Raw genomic sequence first — 26,732 nt, forward strand, 5'->3', positions numbered from 1 at the left:
TAGAAAGGAAAAATGGAGCAATTGAGAAGGCCCACGGACTCAGGGGATGAGGCCAGGAAGGTGCCAGCATGTGGGGAGCTGGAGAGGCAATGCTCCTCCCCGTGCAGTGTTTCTTTCCCCCTCTTCAGACACTCACTGAGACAAAGCTTTAGTGTCTTTAAGTCCGCAGGCTTGGGCTATGGCTTCACTTCTGGGTGAGCAATGCATCCAGAGTCACTGTCGAGCATAATTCAACGGAACCTTTTAAGCCACATCATAATGCCGTCAAACATCAGAAGTAGGAAAAATAAATAAATAAAAGCTTTCACGCAACTTTTTTTTCTTTCCTTTCCTTTTTTTTTTTTTTAACCAGTTTGTGGAAACTGTGAAAAAGCTTGCAACGCTGGGGATAAAACAGACTTTACTCACCGGCAGGAGTCTACTTGGCTGATTAAGGTTCGTCCCTTTTGCAGAGCTGCGGCTGTAGAGTCTTTAATTTCTCTGTGTAATTCCTCATGCTTTGCAGCCAAGACAGGCAGGCTTAAACCCTCTGATTTAAGGAGCTTAAGGTTAGCTTCGACTTTTCCAAGTACATCAAATGCCTGCCAAGAAAAAAAAAACATACTTTCATTTTCTGCTTTTTTAGTTTAAAACTACATCAATGTGTACACAAAACACTAGCGATTAAACCAGGCCATTCAACTTAGTGGTTCCATCATAGCGACAGCAGAAAAAAAAAAATCTTAGTTCTGGAAAACAGCAGTGCAGTGCCCACTTAGGGAAACTTATAGCTTAGTCCAACATGAATAAATGCTAATGCCATAAAGTTACCAAACATCACTTATATTTAACTATCTGTATGACACAGATAGCTAAGCCGGTATGAAATTGGGAGAGTCAGCTTGATACTTTGCATATCTTACACTGTACACATACACCATGGGTGAGCTATTAAAAACTTAGTAGCCTTTCATGACCTGAATATCATGACCTGTAATAAGTCTTAAAGGGGAACTGCCTGATAAGCTATACTTTGAACCAGAAGCACTAGAGAGAGAGAGAGAGAGAGAGAGAGAGAGAGAGAGAGAGAAAGAACTACTATCATTTTCCCCTTTGCCTTTAAAATGTGACCTTGCCGTATTCCCTGCAAGGCATCCATGCACCCACAGCAGGGGATTATAATTCAGTTATGGGAGAGTGCAAAGAGGGGGAACAAAGCAATAGTTTCTGATATGCTCACTATCAGATATACAGAAGAAAATGAAGTCCTTGCCAACAAACGCACTTACCACCTTACATTGTTTTCTTTATGTGTATGAGTGTTTTTTGCCTACGTGCGTATCTGTGTATCACTTGCATGCCTGGCACCTATGGAGACTATGAGAGGCCGTGGGGCTTCCTTGAACCGGAGCTACAGATGCTTGTGAGGTGCCATTTGGTGTTGGGAACTGAAGCCCAGTCCTCTGGAAGAGTAGTCAATGCTCTTGCCATCAAGTCATCTCTTCAGCCACCTCCACTCAAGATATTGTCTTAAAATGAGATTTTTAAACTCAACTTTTTCTGCATTGACAGACAGACTGACTGCCCAACATAGAAGATAGAGTTTACAAAATGAACATAAAATACAAAGGAGCTGTTTATTGCCTACTGGGGCTTAGGTGACATTAAGATACAGAAGCCTTTGGGCTAGGGTCTCAGCAATTAAGAGGATATGCTGTTCTTGCAGAAGACCAGAGTTTTGTTCCTAGAACCCACACTGAGAGGCTTACAACCTTCTGCAACTCCAGCTCTAGGGAAATTTATGTCTTCTTCTGGAATCTACAGATAACTGTATTCATGTTTATGTATCCCCCTACACGTACACATATATACACACAAACACATGCACACACACACACACAAAACCTAGAAGTAACAAAAATAAAAAGTTTTACAAGATACACAAGGAGGACTCATTTTAAAAGATATTTTTAAAAGATAAAGCAGAGTTCAGTCTTCGTAGGTCTCCTGATAGCTATTTCTGACCTTTGGTCTAGAGAGGGGACGAGTAAAGTGAGTCAGAGAAAGGCTGACCATCAAGAGAATTTTTCTTCCAGTCAGCGCTACTGGAGAAAGCCACCCTGAAGAGTGTTCTATACCACTTTGAAGAACAGTTCTATCATAAAAGATGTACAGTAGCATGAAACACCAGGTAGTCCATCCAAAGCCTTGAAGTCTAGCCTTTCCGGATTGTTACATGGGAGGCCACTGAGCTTGGCAGAGGCCCATGAGAGTGGAGTAGGATACCCCACAGAAGACTGTCCTGGAGGATTCCGGACCATCAGAGACAAGAACAGGTGGGCTGGTGGAAACCTGAGGGAGGCAGCAAAGTGGAGCGGAGTCCATTCTCACGAAGACAGTTTGAAGACGTCAGCCATGGAATTGAGGATGGAGCAGCACGTGCCTCAAGTGAATGATCAAATTCAAACCGAACAGAATTGGCATCTACAGAAGTCTTGCAGATACTCTTTTATGTCGAGACTCTCTTTTTCCAATGACCTCACGTCTTTCAGCTTGGTTCTCCTAGTCACTTGAGCCTTTTATTTATTTTATTTATTTTATTTTTTATGATGTGCACATAACATTTTAATGGAATATCAATGCTAAAATAGCAGAGATATTTGAAGATAGAGCATATTTAATTCAGAAAATTATACAAAAAATGCCTGGGCTTGGGAAAAGTATGTTATAGAAGGCTTGTATTTTGAACAGATATTTCTTATAAACTTTAAATATTTCTGAATTCTTTTCTTTACTGGGTTTCCCCCCCCAGCTACTATTTTTTTATTTTTATTTTTTATTTTCTATATTCTTTGTTTACATTCCAAATGCTTTCCCCTTTCCCGGTTCCCCCCTCCCCATATATGTCCCATAAACCTTCTTCTCTCCACCCATTCTTCAAACACTCCCCTCCCTTTTCTCTGTCCTGGTACTCCCCTACAATGCTGGATCAAGCCTTTCCAGGATCAGGGCCCTCTCCTTCCTTCTTCACGGGAATCACTTAATATACTAATTGTGTCTTGAGTATTCAGAGCTTCTGGGCTAATTAATAGCCACTTATCAGTGATTGCATTCCATGTGCATTCTTTTGTGATTGGGTTACCTCACTTAGAATGATATTTTCCAGTTCCAACCATTTGCCTACAAATTTCATGAATTCATTGTTTTTAATTGCTGAATAGTATTCCATTGTTTAAATATATTTTCTGTATCCATTCCTCCATTGAGGGACATCTGGATTCTTTCCAGCTTCTGGCTATTACAAATAAGGGTGCTATGAACATAGTAGAGCATGTATCCTTATTACATGCTGGGGAATCCTCTGGGTATATGCCGAGGAGTGGTATAGCAGGGTCCTCCGGAAGTGACATGCCCAGTTTTCTGAGGAACTACCAGACTGATTTCCAGAGTGGTTGTACCATCTTACAATCCCACCAGCAGTGGAGGAGCCTTTTAAAGAAACTAAAGATACCCAAGAATCCTTTCTTACCTGATCACGTTTCTCTTGCAATTGGAAACAGCAGAGTCTGGTGATTAGCTGGTGTTGGTGAATGTGGCTTTATGACTTTTTGTGTCCTCCCATAGCTTGCTGAAGCATCACTGAGGAGCGAGCTCTGTTTCTAGGTTTTGTATTTTATTTTAAATATGGCGTTGTTTATTTAGGATAAAATGGTGCTTCTTGTTAATAACAAGGGTAACATTTAAAGGCAATGTCTAAAGCCAACTTCTGGTGGCTAAAATTACCTTGGATTCTCTTAAATCCCACTTAAAGTTTAGGGTCGGTGAATTGTTACATGTTATATTTGTACTTTGGATTGACAAATCCCAAGCTCCACCAAGGGAAGAGATAGATGGAAAGTCTACGTGTAAATGTCAGATGTGGTCTCCTTTCTTCCTTAAAAAAACAAACAAAAAACAAACAAACAAACAAAAAACTCAGTATCCTTCTACAAATGGAAGAGAGATGAAGAATTCATGGTATCTCTTCTTGGTTACAAAGCTAACCCCATTCTCTTTTAATAATAAACCATGCTGTGCTCACTGTTGTTTTGAAAATTGAAGAAAAATAATGAAAGTAACTAAGAATGAGGGCAGATGTGCAGTACTCAGACACTGTTAGCTGCTGTTCTAAATTTTGATTAATCAAACACATTTTTAAAAGAATCTCCTAGAAGGGCAAAGCCACCTGTTCTGAGTTTCATCCTATGGGGCTCTCTTTGGTGACCCTGTACCAACAGCTGCCTCTCTCAGACCTCAGCTATGATGTCATCTTCATAGGAGTTAGAAGCTAAAACTGCAAGCCTGTCGGATGCATGTGCAATGTCACTGTCCCTTAGTCATGATGCTATAATAAAGGTATGACTTCTGAAACGAATGAAGATAAACTGAAGGGCCAGATAGGCACTAGAAATAAAAGCCATAAATCAAAAGCAAAGGTAACTCGCTGGCTTGGAATCAAATGAGCCAGATTTTCTTCCACAGTCTCTTCTTAAATTGATCAATTGTTAGGAATGCACTCCATGATTTTTCTCTACATAATAAAGCAAATAATAAAACTATGACAATTTAAAGGAGATGACAGGTTTCCTTTCATTAGCTTAACACAAACATGCACAGAATACCTCTGAGTGAGGCGAGAAGGATTCTAAAAGGAGTTCCTTGCTTAATGTTCTAGTTGGATTTTTGTTGTTGCAATAAAACAAGACTAAAAGCAACCTCTGGAGGAAAGAGTTTATAACATCTTAGAGATTAAAGCCCATCGCTGAGGGAAGCCAAAGCAGGAGCTCCAGGCAGGGACTGAAGCAGAGACCAAGGAGGAACAACACTGCTACTAGCTCTCCTTGTTGTCCGACCCAGGATCGCCTGCCCAGGGATGGTACTGCCCGAGGTGGCCTTGATTCTCCGACAACAACCATTAATCAAAGAAAATGTTCCAAAGACATGCCTGTAGGCCAGTTTGATGGAGATGATTCTTCCACCGAGGTTCCCTCTTCCCAGATGACTCTAGTTTGTGTCAAGTTGACAACTAACTAGCATTCTTACTTCTAAGCATAATAAGAATAGTTCTGTGGTCACAAAATAACAGCTAAACCTTTGGGCTTTAAAAAAATTCTTTCAAAATTAAAAATTCTCTGACTGAATGCAAAATTTCTTTCTCTCATTCCTATGTAGAATCTGGTGAGGAATTCATGTGCCAGTTCCAGAAGTGATCTAAGCATTACCCTCCCCATTTCACTTCTCCCAAAATAGAACGGACCGCTCTCCTGTGTACCCAACCTGTAGGGAACTTGATATACTGGATCTCTTTGTTGCGAATACAATACAGAAGGTCTTCCTGACAGTAAGAACACTGTGAGCCTCGTACAACCTCTCTTGGAATTAAAGTCTCCTCCCCATTGGCCTTTCTTTTCACAGCCCCCTGCTTCTTCAAGCCTTATATGTCCAGGGTGAATAAGCATTTATGAGTAGACTGGGGGTGGGGTGGAGTTGAAAGCACAAGGCCCGTATTCTCTCCTGCTGGGTCCTAGTCATCTGAGCCATTTCACATGCTGCCCCTCTATCCCTCCACAAGAGGAGGAGGCAGGTCAGCTTCTTTGGGCCCTAATTTAGAAAAGATTAAGGAACTGCTTGGCTTTTGTTCTTAAAGAGGCCAATAAAAACCTTTCCTGTTCACTGTTAAATGTAGACCCAAGGTCAACTGCACCAAATCAGACATAGATGGTATCGGGGAATGGCCCGTTTTATTCTTTTTAAATATCTAAAAGACTCATAATTTAAGAACCATGAGCCATCCAGCGTAATTCTGCTGCCATGTTGGGTCACAAAGATGCTGATAAATGACAGCGTGAGATTTATGACTAATACATGTGGAGGAGTTAATATCAGGCAACAACAAAATGGTGCAGCCTGGAAAACATCCCAGGACACAGAACACCTTCAGAGCAGAGCCTCTGAGTTCACCACCGTCGGAGAGTCAGAGCTCTTCTGCGTGGCTTGTGTAAAGACCCATGTCTTCACTTTCCTTCCCGAAGCAGCACCTAAGACACCCGATGGTGGCTCAGGCTGCTGACCTAACATGTTATTCAGGACATGGCTAAAATTGCTCAAGCTTGCAAACTTTGCCCATGAAACTGAGAGCATTTATTCATAAAAGAATGAAGGAAATTACGTACTAACATCTTAGTCTTCCTGAGGCAAATTCATCTTACAAATGAAATGAGACTCATTAAGTAGAACTTTAGGTATCCCAGGTCTACTCGCTATTTCTTTTATCTTAATTGACTTAAGTGATTTTAAGATGATCATCGTCCTATTAATATGGGAAATCATGTATGAATCATTTCTGGTTTTATCCCTTCAAGGAATATCCAGCAATATCTATGGACCATAGACTCAGCTATGTGCTGCCCATAAGATTTGCCACATTAGAGTGGCTGAAGCAATGTGATATGAATATGGAGTGGTCGCTCAGCTGTGGCTAGCCTCACTCAGCAAGCACTCCACTGTGCTATGCACTAGCCCTGTATCACCTTATTGAGATGAGCTGGCGATCCTGTAAGAACACAGAATTAGGATTTCTATTTTACAAGTGAAGATGCTTGGTACAGGGAGAAGTGAAGTACACATCGAAGCTATGCAGTTAGTAAATGTGTCAGGCCAAATCTATGCCCAGCCTGGCTCCAGGAGCCACTATATTATTTTAGCAGTCATGCTAATAAATATTTCTAAATTTTTTTCCTTAATGTCCTATCATTTCTATTTTATACCTCAACTATACCCTTAAATGCATATATAATTCATCACTAACCTTAAAAAATTATGGGATGACATTCCCTAAAGTAGACAGGGATTGTTAAAAAATTATTTTTGAAGAAAAAAATTCAAGTTCAAATGCTAAATAGGTATGCCATATAACCAGCTGTTTATTCAGTCATACAACATAAAAATTTTGAATGCTAGGTGGCATACAGAGATGATTAAAACAGCCTCTCTTCAAAACAGTGAGAAATATGACAGGAATAATAAGAAATAAGCAGGTTGATACTGCCTGGAGTCTTTGGAAGGGTGATACATATGATATTTTCTTTCATATAACTCTATGTAGCTGCTCCGGAATGACACAGAAGTCGCACTGAGAATCGGTGTTCTTTGGGAATTATAGTAAGTAAGATTTTTTCCTTTTAAATTGATCGTATCCCAAATACTTTGGATCAATATAAACTCTTATGAACAACACAGTATAGTTGTTTGCTGTATGAAATTTTCCTGTGGCGCTGGGAACAAATGTCTGCTTATAGGACAGACCAAAGTAGAATTCACTCAAGGTCCAACCTGAGAAACCAATGGGTTTGTTGAGCCTACTTACAGAACATGAGCTAGGAGTTACTTATAGGAGCGTGGGTGACCAAAAGCAGCCACATTAATGGAGAGTCTTATTGCAGCATACAAGATGACAGCCTTCCCATAGCTTAAGAGACGGATTCTTGATTGCAAGCTGGTACAACCACTCTGGAAATCAGTTTGGTGGTTCCTCAGAAAATTGGACATAATACTACTGGAGTACCCTGCTATATCACTCCTGGGAATATACCCAGAGGATTCTCCATATAATAAGGACACATGCTTCACTATGTTCATAGCAACCTTATTTATAATAGCTAGAAGCTGGAAAGAACCCAGGTGTCCTTCAACGGAGGAATGGATACAGAAAATGTGGTACATTTATACAATGGAATATTACTCAGCTATTAAAAACAATGAATTCATGAAATTCTTAAGCAAATGAATGGAACTAGAAAATATCATACTGAGTGAGGTAACCCAAACACAAAAGAACACACATGCTATGCATTCACTGATATTATTTAATAATATTAAATATTATTAATATTTAATATTAGACCAGAATATTAGCCCAGAAGCTTGGAATACCCAAGACACAATTCACAGACCAAATGAAGCTCAAAAAGAAAGAAGAACAAAGTATGGACACTCTGGTCCTTCTTAGAAGGGGGAACCAAATACCCATAGGAGGAGATACAGAGATAAAGTGTGGAGCAGAGACTGAGGGAAAGACCATTCAGAGACTGCCCTCCTCGGGATCCATCCCATATACAGTCACAAAACCCAGACACTATTGTGGATGCTAACAAGTACTTGCTGACAAGAACTTGTTATAGCTGTTGCCTGGGAGGCACTGCCAGTGTATGACAAATACAGAGGGGGACACTCTCAGCCAACCATTGGACTAAGCACAGGGTCCCCAATGTAGGAGCTAGGGAAAGGACCCAAGGAGCTGAAGGGGTTTGCAGCACTATAGGAGGAACAACAATATGAACCAATCTCAGATCTCCCAGGGACTAAACCAGGAACCAAAGAATACACATGGAGGGACTCATGGCTCCAGATGCATATGCAGCAGAGGATGGCCTTGTTGGACATCCAAGGGAGAAGAGGCCCTTGATCCTGAAAGGGCTCGATGCCCCAGTGTAGGGGAATGCCAGGACAGGGAAGCAGGAGTGTGTGGATTGGTGAGCAGGGGAGGAGGAATGGACTAGGGGATTGGGGGGGGGGGCAGGAAATGGGACAACATTTGAAATGTAAATAAAGAATATATTTAATAAAAAAAAAGAGATGGACTCTTCCCTTCACTTAACTTGCTGCACACACTGTATTCACTAGCTGCCCGAGATGACAAGACTATGCCCATTTAGGGGCAAATTATGTATCTTAGTACAGGAAGCAATGGCTGAAACCCCAGGTGAGGGGCCAAGGACATTTGCCTCCTCTACTATGAGAAATTATCAACAACCAGTAGGTCTTGTCTTGAAGGTGTCTCACGAGTAGCCATAGCAGCTCTGGTGAAGTTAAGAGCTGTCATGTGCAGAGACCTGGTCTCTAGCAGATTAGACACTCTACAGTTTGTGTTCCATGCTTTCAATGGCTCGAATAAATAATTAGAAGGCACCAGACTGTTTGGGTAAATTCAAAGCGAGGTAGACTTAGCCTCGAGGAATTTTAATTGGGCAAAGAAGAATAAATCTACTGAGAAATGACTACCACAAGGCTGAATATGTTCACTATATTATATATCAAAGAGATACATAATATATACAATAGTGTGGAGGCACACATGGAATACACTCATGACTTAAACATCCACTGACAGATTTACTCACTAGTAATTACTAGAAGTTTACTGGAAAAATACTTACTGGTGAGTATGAATAAATTGGAATATCTCTATTTGTATTTGCAGTACCAGAGGTAGAATCCAGGACCTCACAGACTCCATGCAAACACCCTACTATTGAGTCATAGTACCCCAAAATTGAATATCTTGACAAGCAGAAGATTAAGCCTGAACTGGGTTTAGGGATCTTGTGATGATCTCCCTCTCTCTCCCTCTCTCCCTCTCTCTCTCCCTCTCTCTCTCTCCCTCTCTCCATCTCTCTCTCTCCCTCTCTCTCTCCCTCTCCCTCTCCCTCCCCCCCCCTCTCTCTCATTTCTGTCACTCTTCACATCTGACCTGAGATGTATCCCTCCACACCTCAGGCAATAACTTAGCCTTTGTCTCCCAAGCATGGCCGACTTTGCATCTTCCAGCATTCCCCCTTTCCTTGGGTGTCATCCTTCCCAGCTCCACTCAATGGTTGCCTTCCTTGACACATCTCTCCTGACCAGGCTCTGGTTGCTGCTCCCCACTGCACTGGGCTTAGCCCATCATGGCTTCCCTACTGTTCACCACCCTGTCTTATAAGCTCCCCCATGAGGGTCCTGAAGGCTGAGACTATGCCTGTCACTGGCTTCTTTCGAGTACTGACCTGACTCCAGGAACCAGCAGGAATGCAACATACTATCAGATGTGAAAGCAAGCGTTCTAGTTATTTCAGTTCGGGGAGTGGGGGGGGGGGGGGGGGAGTGGCTAGAAAAGGGGAAATCATTTGAAATGTAAATAAATTATATCGAATAAAAAAAAATAAGAGAGAAGTGGCTTTTTAAAAGAGGAATCCATGGGGCTCGAGAAATGAATTGGTGGTTAAGGGCTTGTGTTGCCTTTCCAGAGGAGTAGAGTTTGGTTCCCAGGCATCCATATGGGGCATCTCAGAACTGCTGTAACTCCAGCTTCAAGGGCTCTCACCTCCCTTTCTGGCACCTGCCCTCATGTGCACAGACACACACACACACACTTACTTAAATCCTTTAAAAAGAGGACTCTGAGACACAGTGATCAACAATTAAACAACTAAATGTAACTTTTAAAAGATCTCTAACAATTAGTATAATCTCCAGATTTTTATTTACATCATTTTAAGAAATTCTTTCTTAATAATATTTTTTAGGTTCTGTATCTGGGAATGTTTCCTCTTTCAATCTGTTCAATAATTAGACAATTGTAATTGTTTTTCACCAATGTGCTTAAAATGCATGTATTTTTAAATGGTAAATGAGGAATATGTAAATGGAAAAAAGTACAGCAAATGTCATGCTTAATTATTTTGTTTTCGTGTCAAACAGAAATGTGGCTCCAGGCATTACTGCCGAGTAATTGTTTTGAAAAGCAACCACATCGTCTAAGACACCAGCCACATTTGCAATAGGGACAGGGAAGCGATGGAAGCCACGTCACTTCGTCTCCTGTGAGTACTTAGGGGTTATACTGAATGTCCCACAATTCACTTCACCTGACCATCTGAAGATCATACCATATTCATGAAATAGACTCAGCCTCCTCTTTTCTACTTGCTTCCCTCAGAGAAATCATGTGCCTGGGAACAGAGAGTATGGGCAAGAAACTTGATAACCCAAGGGCCACGCTTGACAGATCTTGGTTCAGTCATGACTGCTGTGTAAATAAAAAGCTCATGCTGTTCTGATCTTGAAAGACACTAGATATTCATCCTTGCTCCAAATCACAACCCCCAAACTGTTGTAACTATGTCTTGGATGGTCTACAGATATTAATAAAAATCCACAAAAGTTCTGGAGATATAATATACATGATAATCCACAATTGAAAAGGATAAAAACTTGGAGGGAATCAAGGAGTGTTCTGTAACAGATGTGATGCTCATATTTCAAGCTACGAAGGTACAATTCAGAGAGAGAGGGACTCCTCTCTAGTCAGCTTGAACTCACTGTGATGGTGGTGGTACCATCACAACTAGTATTCAGCAATACTAGTTAATTTTTTGCTGAATGATTCAACAAATGGGTTCACCGAATATAGTAGGAAACTCTGAAAAGGAGGTATATCAATTCCTTAAGAAGCCCAGTTCAATCTTTGTGTGGGTTTTAGAGGCCGGTCTAGGACAAACATAGCAACATTCCCAAGCTCCGTGTCTCAATATTGCCACCTGCTGCTAAGTCCAGATTCAAACAGCCAGCTCTATTCTATTATCCCAGAACAATATAGTGCTCACATTTCCTCTGCTTAAGAAACAGACTCATGAATTCCAAATAATTGTCCCAAACTCCTGGGCAAATTGCAAGGTATCTGTTGGGTTACCAGAGTCATGAGGCAAAGGGATTGGGGGACTTGTTCTCAGTGTAGACAGTTAGGGCCTCATTACAGTTTACTGCATCTCAAAATTTGGAACTATATTGACCAATATATATTTTTTTGCTCTAAATATTGTATCCTCGGGATTAGGAACAGTGCCTGTCACAGAGAAGTTGCTCAATAAATATTCACTAAATACAGGAATGTCTAAAGTTGGAGGTAATTGTTGCTGTGGATTTACTGCACTACTTATTCAGTGACTTCAGTGGTGGTGATGGGGTGTGTGTGTTTGTGTGTGTGTGTGATGGTGTGTGTATATGTGTGTGTGATGGTGTGTGTGTGAGATAGTGTATGTGTGATGGTGTGTGTGTATGTGTGTGTGAGATGGTGTGTGTATGTGTGTGTGTGTGAGATGGTGTGTGTGTATGTGTGTGTGTGTGTGATGGTGTGTGTGTGTGTGTGTGTGAGTGATGGTGTGTGTGTATGTGTGTGATGGTGTGTGTGTGTGATGGTGTGTGTGTGTGTGTGTGTTTGATGGTGTGTGTGTGTGTGTGTGATGGTGTGTGTGTGTGATGGTGTGTGTGTGTGATGGTGTGTGTGTATATGTGTGTGTGTTTGATGGTGTGTGTGTGTGTGTGATGGTGTATGTGTATGTGTGTGTATGTGTGTGTATGAGTGTGTGTGTGTGTGTGATGGTGGTGGTGGTATGAGTGTGATGGTTGTGGTGTGGTATGTGTATATGATATTGGTGGAGGGGTGTGTGTGTGTGTGTTTGTATGTATGTGATGGTGGTGGTGGTGGTGGTGGTGTGTGTGTGTATTTGTGTGTGTGTGATGGTGGTGGTGGTGGTGGTAGTGGTGTGTGTGTGTGTGTGTGTGTGTGTGTGTGTGTAATGGTGGTGGTAGTGGTGGTGTGTGTGTGTGTGATGGGGGCGGTGGGGTGGTGGTCATGGTGGTCATGCTAATGTGTGGGTGTAGGTGGTACCGTGGTATGTGGGTGGTGGTGGGTTAGTAGTGGGGTGTGTGGTGATGGTGGTGCATAGGTGAGGAGTGGGGAGTGAGTGGTAGGGGTGGTAATGTGGTGGTGTATAGGCACATGTGTGAAGATGGATGTGTAGAGGTCAGGGGATGTCAGGCTTCCCACTCCGTCTCTCTCTGCCTCACTCCCCCAGAAAGGGTTTCTCAAGGTTACCCAAAGCTAAGCAGTCAGCCACCAAGCTCCCATTACCCTGCCATCTCTGCCCTCCACAATGCTGAGGTTCCAGGCATGCACGGGATTATGTCTAGCTTTTTATGCAGATCCTGGGATCTGGACTCCTTACACTGGTGCAGCAGGTGCTCTTACCCATGAGCCACCTCATCAGCCCCTCAAAAAGTATGCTTTAAACCCGCTATCACTCCTTAGTAAGCTGACATTCACACATCCCAGTGGCTCATGTGCCCACAGCACCAACATGTTCTGTTTACTGGCATTTGACATAACATGAATAATTTCAGCCAATGAATTTGTTTACTGAGATACTAATTCACATCTCTGTGGGGAAAGAGCTCCCAGGCAGAGACTTCTTTGTCCCTCACAGCACTAACAGACACGCTTGCCTGCGTCCGCCTTCATCCCTCTCTCTTGTATGCCAAGAATGAAGGACCTGACCTCTCTAGCTGGCCACCTTTCTCAGTGTGGGCTCTGCAGCTAGCACTCTTCCCAATCAGAGGTCATGTCACTCCCTGAGACAAAAAGCAGGCTTGGTTACTGCTTGCTAGAAAACAGCAGATTCCCTAAGTAGAGAGTTCCTCTCTTCACCCCTTCCTCTGTGAGGCATCACCCATATTGGAACGGGGACACACAGAGCTCATTTGCATACTGTCACCCAGCTACATTTTGCTGCTGGGTCATCATTCAATGCTGACCCATAACCTATGCATCTGCTGCCAGCATCCTTGGAAGGATAGCAACAGAGCCTGAAAGTCAGGTAAACCAAGTCCTCTGTGCTTTGGAGCATGACTTCCCTTACAAACACAAGTGTGCACAGCAAGGAAACCCAGCATCCTCCAGACTTGTCACAGACAATTTTCAAAGGGAAAAATATAGCCCTTCTGAGGTAAATGATTGATGATGTAAATTATGCACTACCCTTCTTGCTAGCACACAAAGAAATTTTAGCCTAGAAAATTATTTTAAAGCCGTTTGATATTATAATTTTTCTTAAAATCAGCCCTCTAGAGATTTATTGATGAGTTTTCTGCCAAGGTTAGGTAGAGTGGTAATAGATTGGTAGATAGATCGGTAGATAGATAGATAGATAGATAGATAGATAGATAGATAGATAGATAGATATAGATGGATAGATAGACACAGACAGACATAGACGACATAGACATAGACATAGACATAGACAGACATAGACATAGACACAGTTGTAGATAGATATAGTATTTTGGAGAATGTAAAATATGAATCAGGAGGGAAAATGCCACTTAAAATTCAGAAGGGGAGTTTAGTTCTTAGCTTACAGAGACTTATGCTTAACATAATGACATAGTTTCTTTTACCTTAATAGCATAGAAACAATTCACGTGGATGCATAATTAATCATCCACTCTACAAATGCTGGCACTGGCCACACCCCAGTTCCCATATCCATCATCTTTCACATTGAGTTACTAGCTTTTAATTTGGATATTATTTCCTTAAATAAGAAAGAACTTTAAACCTCTCTGAGCACCATCTGACCAAAAGCTAGAGCACTGGTCAATGTCAGCTGACTTTATAAGCTGAACATTTATCATACTGTGGCAGCAAACGATGAGATGACACGGGGAATCTGGCAATGTACTCTTTCTGGTAAAGAAACATGAGCATTCTGTTCTCCAGACCAGACTTACATTATTGTATAAGATTCAAAAGTGTCCACTCTTGACTTTTCCCTCCCCTTTCTCCCTCTAGTCTTCCTCCTCCTCCTCTCCACTACCAACTCAGATTCTGTAACTTTCACAAGTTCCCTCAGGGTCTGAGAATAAAGGTAGATGATAAATAGCCAAAACTGAACAATACTCTACTCAATGATATCTTGGTCAAGGAAGAAATAAAGAAAGAGATCAAAGACTTTTTAGAATTTAATGAAAATGAAGACACAACATACCCATATCTATGGGACACAATGAAAGCAGTGCTAAGAGGAAAACTCATAGCCCTGAGTGCCTCCAAAAAGAAAATGGAGAAAGCATACACTAGAAGCTTAACTGCACAACTGAAAGCCCTGGAACAAAAAGAAGCTAATTCACCCAGGAGGTGTAGAAGACAGGAAATCATCAAACTCAGGGCTGAAATCAATCAAGTAGAAACAAAGAGAACCATACAAAGAATCAACAAAACCAGGAGCTGGTTCTTTGAAAAAAATCAACAAGATAGATAAACCCTTAGCCAGACTAACCAAAGGGCACAGAGACAGTATCCAAATTAACAAAATTAGAAATGAAAAGGGAGATATAATAACAGAAACTTAGGAAATTCAAAAAAATCATCTGATCCTACTACAAAAGCCAATATTCAACACAACTGGAGAATCTGGAGGAAATGGACAATTTCTTAGACAGATACCAAATACCAAAATTAAATCAGGATCAAATAGATCATCTAAACAGTCCCATAACCCCTAAAGAAATAGAAGGGGTCATAGAAAGCCTTCCAACCAAAAACATAAACAAACAAACAAACAAACAGGACCAGGTAGTTTTAGTACAGAATTATATCAAGATATCAAATAATGACTGTAGAGAAACCAAAACCATGAGCGAACAAGAGAGTGAGAAAAAGAAGAAAAAAATATCTACGTTTTGCAAGACTGTGAGTTATGCAGCTTCTGTTAGAAGCATTGTTTTATAGAAACACATTCTATTCCACTCTCCCTTAGCAGCAGTAAGAGTTGACCTGAAATAGCTAACTCATTCTGTAGATTACATCTATGGTGGAGACTTTCAAACCTCTTACCTAAAAGTTGGGCTGCTATAGAGAAAAATAACAAGTAATTAGCATCGGTGCTATATCTGTTTTCTGTGTGAAAATAGTAAGATCCTAAAAAAAATTAATTAATCAAGGAGTCCTTCTTTAAGAGTTCTACTGTAATTCTGTCCTCTCTGTCTTAGAACTTTACTACCCAGATTCTCAAAGGTTTCTTGTATGTAAAGAATCTCACAATTAAGCAATCGTGTAGCTCACTAGACACAGAGTCAGTGTTGGGGTTTCAGACCATGCGCGGTATAAGCTTACAGGAGCTTCCCCTCATCCTGAGCCTTTTATCTTGTCTACCTTTAAATTTCTGATATGTAACTGGTTAAACAATTCCAATGCAGAACCTGGAGGTCTATGTGACAGTGTCAAAGGTCAACAACCTTCCAAATACCATCACCAGTCACACACGCTGAACACTTCTGGTGCATATAAACAACAGCAACACATTGTTCATGACTCTGGAGGCTGGAAGGCTGAAATCAGGAAGAAAGGGGTTCCATTGTGATGAGGGCCATCTCCTGAGCTGCAGACTAACCTCTTGTGTGCTCTCATGTAGTGGCAGAAGGCAAGGCGGAAATCATATTCACAAAGACTTCACTCTCTGACCTAATAACTTCCTGACAGTCATAAGCATTCCCATTCCCAGGAGCACCTGCTCCAACAGTGAAGGTATTTAGCCAGGAGACAGTCAAAAAGACCCATTGATAGTCTGTGTCAAGGCTTCCTCTTGCCTTACTTAAAAATATAAGACCAAGGCAGAATGTCTGATGTGAGGCAGGTTCTGATCTTAGGGCTGGCTTTGTATGCAAAAGATATAATATGCATATATCTCTACCTAATAAACTGAAGAAAAATGTTTTAAAAGAACAAACATAGATCAGGGATGTACCTCAATTGGTAGAGTGCTGGGTGAGCAGGCACAGATTCCCAGTGCTATAGAGACTAGGTGTGGTAATGCATGCCTGCAGTCCCAACACTTGGACGGTAGACACAGAAAGGTCAGATCAAGGCCATCCTTCATTACATTGGGAGCTGGAGGCTAGCCTGAACTACTCTTTAAAACAAACAACAAAAGGGCATATTAGTAACATTGGTAAGCTTTCTTTTAAATGAATATATTTTATAATATTTGCTCATCTATATGAAAAACATTTTAAAGTGGGGAATAGTATCTCTCACAAACAGATCAATAATAGCTCTAAAATGAAACCTTTCAAAAGTCATTTTTTTTTGTTATTGCTTTCTGTCTTTGGCTTTTTGTTTTTGTTTTTGTTTTTGTCTTTATAAGACATGTATCATTATAGAACTGGCCTGGAACAAGTAGACCAGGCTAGCCTCAAACCCATAGCTTCCTGAGTGCTAGGGTTAAAGGCCTGGCTTTTGGAGTTATTTTAAAATTTTACTTGTTACACATCAAAACACAATCTCTTAGTTTTGAAAAACAACCAATAGATGAATAGGGATATACTTTTAAAATCCTTTTGTGCTTCCTTTAGTTCCGTTAGTGTTCCCACAGAAAGTTACCCTTCTGTGACATGCTGTGGCAAGCTAACATAATAGGCCTCTCATTGGTTAGACTGAGTCCCTGTGATTGTCATCTTGGCCTCACACTGACCTTGTTAGCATTGGTAAAAAAGTCATTTGCCATTGTTAGCCAGGCTTTCCTTTCCACCATGAGTCGTCCAAACTCTTCTTGAAGCCGATTCAGTTTCTGGTTAGAGAGCTGCAGATGTTCCTTTTCTGCCAAGTTCTTTGACAGTAGAATCCCCAGAGCCTGGCTCTTCAGCTTCTCTATGGCGGAATCCCATTCCTACAAGAGAACGGTCTCTTTAGTGACTGCACACAGACCCTGACATGATTCGAATGTTTGTGCCACTGTCCCCAAACCCAAATGTTGACATAGAATTCCCAAATGTGATGGTTTGGGGAGGTGGAGCTTTGGGAAGCCATAAGGTCAAAGGATGGAATCTTTGTTCTAAAAATAGTATTTCTACATCACTTTCTGCTATGTGAGAACTCAAGGGGAAGTTAGTCTGCAACCCAGGAGAGAACCCTCATCACAATGCAACCCTTGTCCCTTCCCAATCTCAGCCTTCAAACCTCCACATGGATACACATGTGTGGACACACAACTCTGGGTGTATGCAGAGGCCTGTGGTTGAGGGGAAGGATTCTTTGAGATAGGATGTATCAATCAAACCCAGAGCTCACTGATAGAATGGCTGTTGCTAACAAGTTTGTTCTCTGGATCCACTCTCTGCACCTCTTAGGCTGCAATTACAGGCCACTTATGTGAAGTTCTGGGGCTCCAAATTCTAGACCTGATGCTTGCTTGAAATTGCCTGCTAACCCAACTTAGAATCTTCCAGAATCATGAGGGTTGTATGAGTACCATTTGTCAGTCTTCCTGTCTATGTTACCTCAAGTTATAGCAACTAAAACTAAGACACACGCTTTGAAATCCCTGATAAGATTTGGAGGACATATATCCAAAATCTGTCATATTTTTCAATCATAAAGTCTAATAAGCCATGTAGACGTAAATGCAACTTTGTGGGTTTGAGTACCAATATGCAGTCACAGTAGAAAGGGATACAGAAAACAGGCACTAGAAGAGAATGAGGGTGGGGGAAGGGCAGAGTGACTGATGGATCACCCTCTATGCAGGTCACATCCATTCCTGTTACCATTACTTCTACTCTGCCATTGCCTGTACCTCTAAACGAACACATCTCTAACTCATTTTGTTCTATTTGAATTCATTCAAGTGTAAAAAGAGTATCTGCCCCACAATTCAGCTCCTTGTCAGAGGAGCAAATATGCACAACAAAGGAAGAGAAATCGAATGTCTATGGCGCTTATTTTTGTGTTAGCCTAAACAGAGAGATTGAGATTCATTACTTATTGTAAAATAAATACCGGTCATCATGCAGTATTTTCTTCTTGGTCCTAGTTTTACATATTAATGCTTCCCACTTGATGATGTAGAAGCATGTCAGAAAAAGAAGTAGCTTTCTACTTTATATGGCATGAGGATTAAAAACTCAACTAATTGAGAGGAAAAAACTACAAGTTGGAATAAAGCAATATTTCTGTTAATTTCTTGAGGAAGTTAAAGTTTCTTGAAATTGGTCAGATTTAGCCTCATAAAGCAACAATTACCTCTAAGATGGCTGTCTTGTTGGTGTATTTTCTGACACCCATCTCAAATGGCATTGAGTAAAATGCACAGAGCTGTTTGTGAAGCATAAGAAATGTAACATCAGAATTCAAACATCTCAGCCTGACTCCATCCTGGCATGTCTGCTATGCAAAATGTCCTGTTGTTAAGTTACATTGGTTATACTGTGTGGTACAGAATAAGTCTAATTTTAGGGGCATGTGCCATTACAGTTTTCATTACTCTCACACGACACAATGAATACTACATACATGCCACAATCTAGGACTGTAACCTAAGGATAAAATGTAGCTTCATTTGTTAGCAATTTGTAAATTGATATTTCATACAAATTTCTGTATTCTCTCACTATGAGATGTATTGAATATCCACACATGATATGGTAGTATTTCAGTGACAGTGAGTGGGCCTTAAATGTAGAAATTGTACATATTCTTTTGTAATGCCCATGGAACCAGTTTCAGTATTTACTCAACAGAAAATTGTTTTGATTGAGGGATATGAAAATAAGGAAGGTCAGTTAAGGGGTTAGCATTGGGTGTGTGTGTTGGGGAAGAGCCTGTTTTAGGTGCAGCTTGTGACTATAATCTTCAAAAATCCTCAGCTTGGCTGTGCTTTTTGTGTTGTTGGTTGTTTGCTTTCCTTTGTTTTTATTCTAGTGTTTGTGCAGGCTCAGAAACATATGTTCCACATGTTGATGTAGCCCCAAAGAAGGACCAAAAAGGCTAGCTCATGGGTCTCTGTGCCATGCTAACCTTGCAGGGAATTGAGGATACAGATTCCAAATTCTCCAAAAATCACACTGACAAAAAAAGCTATGCTCATAGATGTGGGCTTTGTGCTACAAGCATTCTCAAGATTTTTTTAAAAAAAAAGTCTTGGTGTCCCCACTTGAATATAATTAGTGGCGTTAGTGTCTAAAGCATGGGAAATAGCCCTCCTGCTCCAAAACCAGCAAAGACACGTTGAGAAAGAACAAGTGTTCTCAGAATGGCTGTCTCCGGCACACCCTTACCGAGTATGGCCACGCCTTCTTCCGACAGCTCTATCATGGCCTCTATTACCTAATATTTGATCTTCATGAATGAGTTTCCCTTTTTCCAAGTTCTGAGCTAAGGGTAATGGGACATTTCCCAAATATTATCAGGTAGCATGATAAACAGTATTAAGGGGAACAGGATCCTGTGTCTCGGCAGTTCTCAAAAGGCTGCTAAGGTGTGTGCCAAGACCTTCCTGGAAGAGAATGTCATTTGAAATATTTGGGTAAATGTTCTTAATAAAGGAACCCTTTGTTTGCAGTCATCTCAGGAGTCCAATTGTCCAGGGAGAACTGTGTCAGGAAACATACCTGTGGTTAAGAGGCCCTGTACTGCCTAGGGTTTGCCTGCTAACCCAACTTTCCCTTTTCTTTTCTTTTCTTTTCTTTTCTTTTCTTTTCTTTTCTTTTCTTTTCCTTTATTTTCTTTTCTTTTCTTTCCTTTCCTTTTTCTTTTCTCTTTTTCTTATTTCTTTCCATTTTTTAATGTATGCATGTGTGATGTGCTATATACAAGTATGTATTGGTATCTTTTGGATATACATGTGTGGGCACACAACTCTGGGTGTATGCAGAGGCCTGTGGTTGAGGAGAAGGATTGATTCTTTGAGATAGGATGTATCAATCAAACCCAGAGCTCACTGATAGAATGGCTGTTGCTAACAAGTCTGTTCTCTGGATCCACTCTCTGCACCTCTTAGGCTGCAATTACAGGCCACTTATGTGCAGTTCTGGGGCTCCAAATTCCAGCCCTGATACTTGCTTGAAATGCACTTTAGCCATGGAACCATCTCTTCAGCCTTCTTCTTCCTTCAGACATTTAATGACCCACTTGATCCATCTCAAGTCTTTGTGCCATTATTTCTGCAACCTGTTATGATCTTGAACTAATTCATCTTGAACTAAGGTGAAGAGATACTTAAATGTATGAAGACGCAGAGTTAAACAGGTAATTGTTATTATTTTTTTTTTGTAATTGGCATTGACTAGAATGTTCTGCATTTGTTAGCAAGGAGAAACCCTTTACAAATGCAAAAGCTGGAGATTGCTTAGCATGCTGTGTGTGAGGAAAATGCAGCAAAGTCAGAATATGGAGAAAAGGTTCATAGCCATTGTGCTTGGTAATTTGAAGCTTTAGGATGCTGTACAAACTGCCAAGAAAGCACTAATCACTGCCTTTTCTTTACTCTGTAGTACTGTGCTAACCCTGTTCGTGTATCATCTCATTTAATCTTCACCTACCCCTACAAGGCCCAAGCTGTTATCCACATTCTATCCACAGGGTAATTAGAACTCAGAGAAATTATACACTTGCCAGGTTTCTCAGCACCAGTAAGAAAAGGAGTTAGAATCTACTCTTGGGATGGTACCCATGATCAGATTGAGGCTGCTCACCTGAGCGTGGATATCTGAGTCAGGGTATCCCATCGTCATCCCAGCTCTCCACAGAGGATGATACAGCATTTTTCTCATCATCACAGAATTTACCTTATTAGTTGAGAGAGCTGCCATGGTTAAACTTCCTGACCCTGACAAAGTCTCCATGACAATAAAAGCATTTCACAGAACAAATGCTGTATCTGTATCTACTATAGATATTATCTATCTACATAAATATAATAAAAAAATTTACTGTACAAACAGTAATTTTTGCTTTACTAGGTGGACAAAATAATAAAGTCCTTTCTAATTGCTGAGTAGTATCCCATTGTGTAAATATACCACATTTTCTGTATCCATTCCTGGAAAGGATTGATCTAGCATGGGAAGGGAATATAAGGACAGAGAAAAAGGAGGGAGGTGATTAGAGAAGGGATGGAGAGAAGAAGGTTTATGGGACATATGGGGAGGGGGGATCCGGGAAAGGGGAAATCATTTGGAATGTAAACAAAGAATATAGAAAATAAAAATATTAAAAAAATAAAGTCCTTTTCTATAAATAAAGAGAAGAAGGTCTGTTCTTTAAAAATACTCATAAATCTGCCTTTAGGGTAAAATTTGAAAAACACATGAAAGACAATGTTCCCACACAGAGCCAAGGGTGTGGACCCCCCTCCCCGCCCCCCCCCCTGCCCCGACCCACTGTCACTTGCTATTTTGAATCCTGCTAGAAAGAGTAGGCCCTGACCTGAAGAAACTCAAAAGAATCAGGTTCGGCCGCTATCTGTTTCCATTCTTAATTACATTCTTACTTGAACTCTGTGGGCATTAAACGAAGCTGGGCACATTCGCTATTCTATTCAATCTTCTCTGAAAATTGCCTCTGTTTTCTTTGGGCAATCTGCAGGCACATTCTGCTGGGTTTCTACTCCCCTGCAATGATGTATTTCCCCAGGCATTTTCTGAGGGGACACTTTAACTGTTTTATTTATTTATTTTTCAAGATAGAACTTTCTAGAGTCATCTGAATCCATCACACTTTTAATAATATATATACTTGTCAACCTTGTCAAGGCTGGAGGAACCCTGAGTTCCTTTTTTGCTGAGCCATTCCTGCTTTCTCCCACGTGTTAAACTTCTCACAGGGTTTTAGTCACTTTGCAATAAAACATTTCCAGTGTGCGCCCCCCACCAGCAGAAGGCAAGGTCTGCCATTTTCCTGGCTTTCCAATTAGACAGAAGCGTGTGCATATCCCTGACCTAATAAAGCGGAGTGGCAGTGTATCAGGGAGTCTCTCTGGGTCATTCCGGTGTTGTCATTTATCACTCACAGTTAGTAACCCTCTTAAACTGGACCAGTCAGTATTCCATTTGCTGTAGAAATTGTGCTTCTCTGCGTTCCCTTGATGGAAAGGGTACTTTAAAAGGGGATTAGTGTGGCTAGAAAAGAAAGGGAAAAGATTGCTTTTCTCTTCTCTTCTTTTCTTTCTTTCATTTTTGTTACAGTCCTAGGCTCGATCCTCAAATGAAGTTATATATTGCCATTAAGTAGGTTGAAAAAGTAAAACACGTTCACGAGTCCAATTTGAAAAGCAAAAGAAGTAACAAGTGCAGCATGTTTAATAAGCTTTTCTTTTATATATATATATTTATATATATGTACATATATATATATTAATTAGGCGTTTTCTTAATTTACATTTCAAATGCTATCCCCTTGACTCGTTTCCCCTCTCGAAAACCCTCTCTCCTATCCCTTCCTCCCCCTGCTCACTAACCCACAGACTCCCACTTACCTGACCTGGCCTTCCTCTACCCAAGGGCAATGAGCCTTCACAGCTCCAAGGGCCTCTCCTCTCACTGATGTCAACCAGACCATCCTCTGCTACCCATGTGGCTGGAGCCATGGGTTCCTCCATGTGTACTCTTTGGTTGGTAGTTAAGTCCCTGGGAGCTCTGGGGATACTGGTTGGTTCTTATTGTTGATCCTCCTATGGGGCTGTAAACCCCTTCAGCTCCTTGGGTCCTTTCTCTAGCTCCTCTGTTGGGGACCCTCTGCTCAGTTCAATGACTAGCTGAGAGCATCCCCCTCTGTATTTGTCAGGCACTGGCAGGGCCTTTCTAGAATCAGCTATATCAGGCTCCTGTCAGCAAGCACTTGTTGACATCCACAATAGTGTCAAGATTTGGTAACTGTATATGGGATGGATCCCCAGGTGGAACAGTTTCTGGATGGTCTTTCCTTTAGTCTCTGCTTCACATTTTGTCTCTGTATCTCCTCCCATGGGTATTTTGTACCCTATCTAAGAAGGACCAAAGTATCCACACTTTGGTCTTCCTTCTTAAGCTTCATGTGGTCAAAGAATTATATCTCGGTTATTCCAAGCTTCTGGGCTAATATGCACTTATCAGGGAGTACATACCATGTATGTTCTTTTGTTATTGGGTCACCTCACTAAGTATGATATTTTCTAGTTCCATTCATTTGCCTAAGAATTTTATGAATTCATTGTTTTTAATAGCTGAATAGTACTCCATTGTGTGAATGTACCACAGTTTCTGTATCCATTCCTCTGTTGATGGACATCTTGGTTCTTTCCAGCTTCTGGCTATTATAAATAAGGATGCTATGGACATAGTGGAGCATGTGTCCTTATTACATATAGAAGCATCTTCTGGGTATATGCCCAGGAGTGGTATATCTGGGTCCTGAGGTAGTAATATGTCCAATTTTCTGAGGAACCGCCAAACTGATTTCCAGAGTGGTTGTACCAGCTTGCAATCCCACCAGCAATGGAGGAATGTTCCTCTTTCTTCACATCCCCTCCAGCATCTGCTGTAATCTGAGTTTTTGATCTTAGCCATTCTGACTGGTATGAGGTGGAATCTCAGAGTTATTTTGCATTTCCTTGATGGCTAAGGATGTTGAACATTTCTTTAGGTGCTTCTCAGCCATCTAGTATTCCTCAGTTGAGAATTCTTTGTTTAGCTCTGTACCTCATTTTCAATAGGGTTATTTGGTTCTCTGAAGTCTACCTTCTTGAGTTCTTTGTATATGTTGGATTTTAGTTCTCTATCGGATGTAGGATTGGTAAAGATCTTTTCCCAATCTGTTGGTTGCCATTTTGTCCTATTGACAGTGTCCTTTGCCTTACAGAAGCTTGGCAATTTTATGAGGTCCCATTTGTCAATTTTTGATCTTAGAGCGTAAGCTATTGGTGTTCTAAAAACCACATGATCATCTCATTAAATGCTGAAAAAGCATTTGACAAAATCCAACAGCCTTAATGATAAAAGTCTTGGAAAGATCAGAAATTCAAAGACCATACCTAAACATAGTAAAAGCAATATACAGCAAACCAGTAGGCAACATCAAACTGAATGGAGAGAAACTCAAAGCAGTCCCACTGAAATCAGGGACTAGACAAGGCTGTCCACTCTCTCCATACCTATTCAATATAGTACTTGAAGTCCTAGCCAGAGCAATTAGACAACAAAAAGAGGTCAAAGGGATACAAATTGGAATGGAAGAAGTGAAAATATCATTATTTTCATATGATATGATAGTATACTTAAGTGAGCCCCAAAATTCCACCAGAGAACTCCTAAACCTGATAAACAACTTCAGCAAAGTGGCTGCATATAAAATTCACTCAAACAAATCAGTGACCTTCCTCTACTCAAAGGGTAAACAGGATGAGAAAGAAATTAATAAGTTTTTCTTCACACAAAACTTCCCCACAGAAGAGGGGATCTAATATTTCAATACTTTATGATGCGATTTCATCCCATGTTGATATCAGGATGTAATTAAGAGGTGAGGGGAGATGGACAAATCGCAAAACAGAATGCATGCATAAGAGACTGAGGAAGGCTGACTGTGACAATCCCCACTAAAACCAGATGGGGCAGAAGCACAAGTTGAATTCACAGATTGCTCCCAAAGCTCGGCTGAGTCCAAGGCCATCTTACTGCACGCAACCCATTTCCTGTTCAATCCCAAATCTATGACCCCATTTGGTTCAGCATCAGGAGGATTAACTCATTGACAGGAAATCAGAATTTTACATGATTGCATTAGCAGATGGTACAAATAAACCTGGCAATTTTAATCAGAGAATAAACATTTGAAAGTCTGCTTTGAGCAGGCATGTTTTTGAAAGAAATGTTTACGTTTTGGAAGAATGGCAGTCAGCAGGCAGAAAGCACAAATTCTGATTATGTCAAGTTGGACGGTAACCACTCTACAGGTTCCCCCTCGTGATGCTCCCTCCCAGGCATTTCCAACTGTAGGGTCATCCTAGAGAAAAAGAAGTCCCTCACCCTCGGAGCAGGCAGAGTGCAGTGCCCAGAGGCCATGTGAACTATGCCTTTCTGTGCACATTCCTACAAAGGCATGGTCTACTTACAGAAAGAAGTATGTCTCACTTATGCAGGAAAGAAATGTTCAATTTACCCTTTCAGTAGAGAATTCTGGAAATGAGCAGGAGGTGGGCCTGGAAGAATTCTTTTTATTCCAAACTTGCTAAATAGCTCCAGGCAAAACTTTTGCTTTTGGGTTCTCTTTCCAAGTGAATCACTGGTGGCATCAGCACCTGGTGGGTGCTCCTGCTTCTGGAGCGATTTGTGTTAATTTGACGAGTTATCAGCTGTGCTTCACATTCTTGTATTTGAAGTGCTCCCCAAAATTGGTTTATCAGAATAATTATTCATAAATAACCCTGTTGGGACTGGGACTGATATGCTATAATAGAAATGGACAGATAGCCCCAAATCAATTTCTAAATATGGATTAGAGTGTTTTACTCTCATTTCAAGAAGAGCAAAAACAAGCAAACCTTCTGTCTCCCAACTCCCCAAAATTCCCAGCTTGGAAGGGTTTTTTTGTGTGTATGTGTGTTTTTGTTTTACCTTCTAGTGTTTGGCCCCTGAGTGGAGCCCACAGTCCAGCAGTGCAGGACAGGTGCATGCGGCCTGCACTGAAGTAAATGGCTATGTGACACTGTAAAGTTTGAAAGCAAACTGTTGTAAAAGCCATAAAGCACAAACTAAGTAAATGTCAGGAAGAGAGTTCAAGTGAATCTGCTTGTTGGCCTTACCTTTAGGGTTTTGATAATGGGACGAATTGGCAGTGCTCCCAAGATTTATGTTTTCTGAGAACCACCCCCTTTTCTTCAGTGGCTCATCTTTTGCCATATTCTTTAAATTTCTTGCCCCCTTCAAACATTTTTTTCCTAGCTGATTATGACTTTATTCAGACTTGTGTTTCTATTTTCAATCAAAATTAGTTAAGCCCTGACTGGCCAAAATATTTTTTGTTGAATATAATTTAATCTACAATCATATCGTTCTACGGGCTAGTGAAGTAGTTTTGTTAATGGCCTGCAGGGCTTGTTGGAAGATCTGCTGGGCACATCTTGAGGGTCCAAGAGCAAATCTACAGAAGCATAAATGATGAGCTTGTGATTTTAACCTCATATAGAAATTCCCCTTCTTGGGGGTGGGCTTCTTGTGTCTTGCCTACAATGATCAACAGATTAAAAACTATAACAATGGTTGTAAATTTATTAATATCTGCTGGGAAAGTTTTAAGAATATATTTTAGG

At 40.9% G+C, this 26,732-nt stretch overlaps 1 protein-coding gene across 1 annotated transcript in view; it reads right to left on the reverse strand.

Annotated features, from left to right (window-relative positions):
- The window catches only part of Ccdc141 (coiled-coil domain containing 141), a 178,464-nt gene that overhangs the window by 65,800 nt on the left and 85,932 nt on the right, over positions 1-26,732 (reverse strand). Inside the window, exons 9-10 of the mRNA XM_052182771.1 lie at positions 17,145-17,339; positions 409-581 (exon numbers count right to left, since the gene is read on the reverse strand). Of these exons, the coding sequence (XP_052038731.1) occupies positions 409-581; positions 17,145-17,339 (368 nt within the window). The remainder of the gene's footprint in view (positions 1-408; positions 582-17,144; positions 17,340-26,732) is intronic.

This window comes from Apodemus sylvaticus, chromosome 5 (assembly GCF_947179515.1).
Source record: "Apodemus sylvaticus chromosome 5, mApoSyl1.1, whole genome shotgun sequence".
Classification (NCBI taxonomy): domain Eukaryota; kingdom Metazoa; phylum Chordata; class Mammalia; order Rodentia; family Muridae; genus Apodemus; species Apodemus sylvaticus.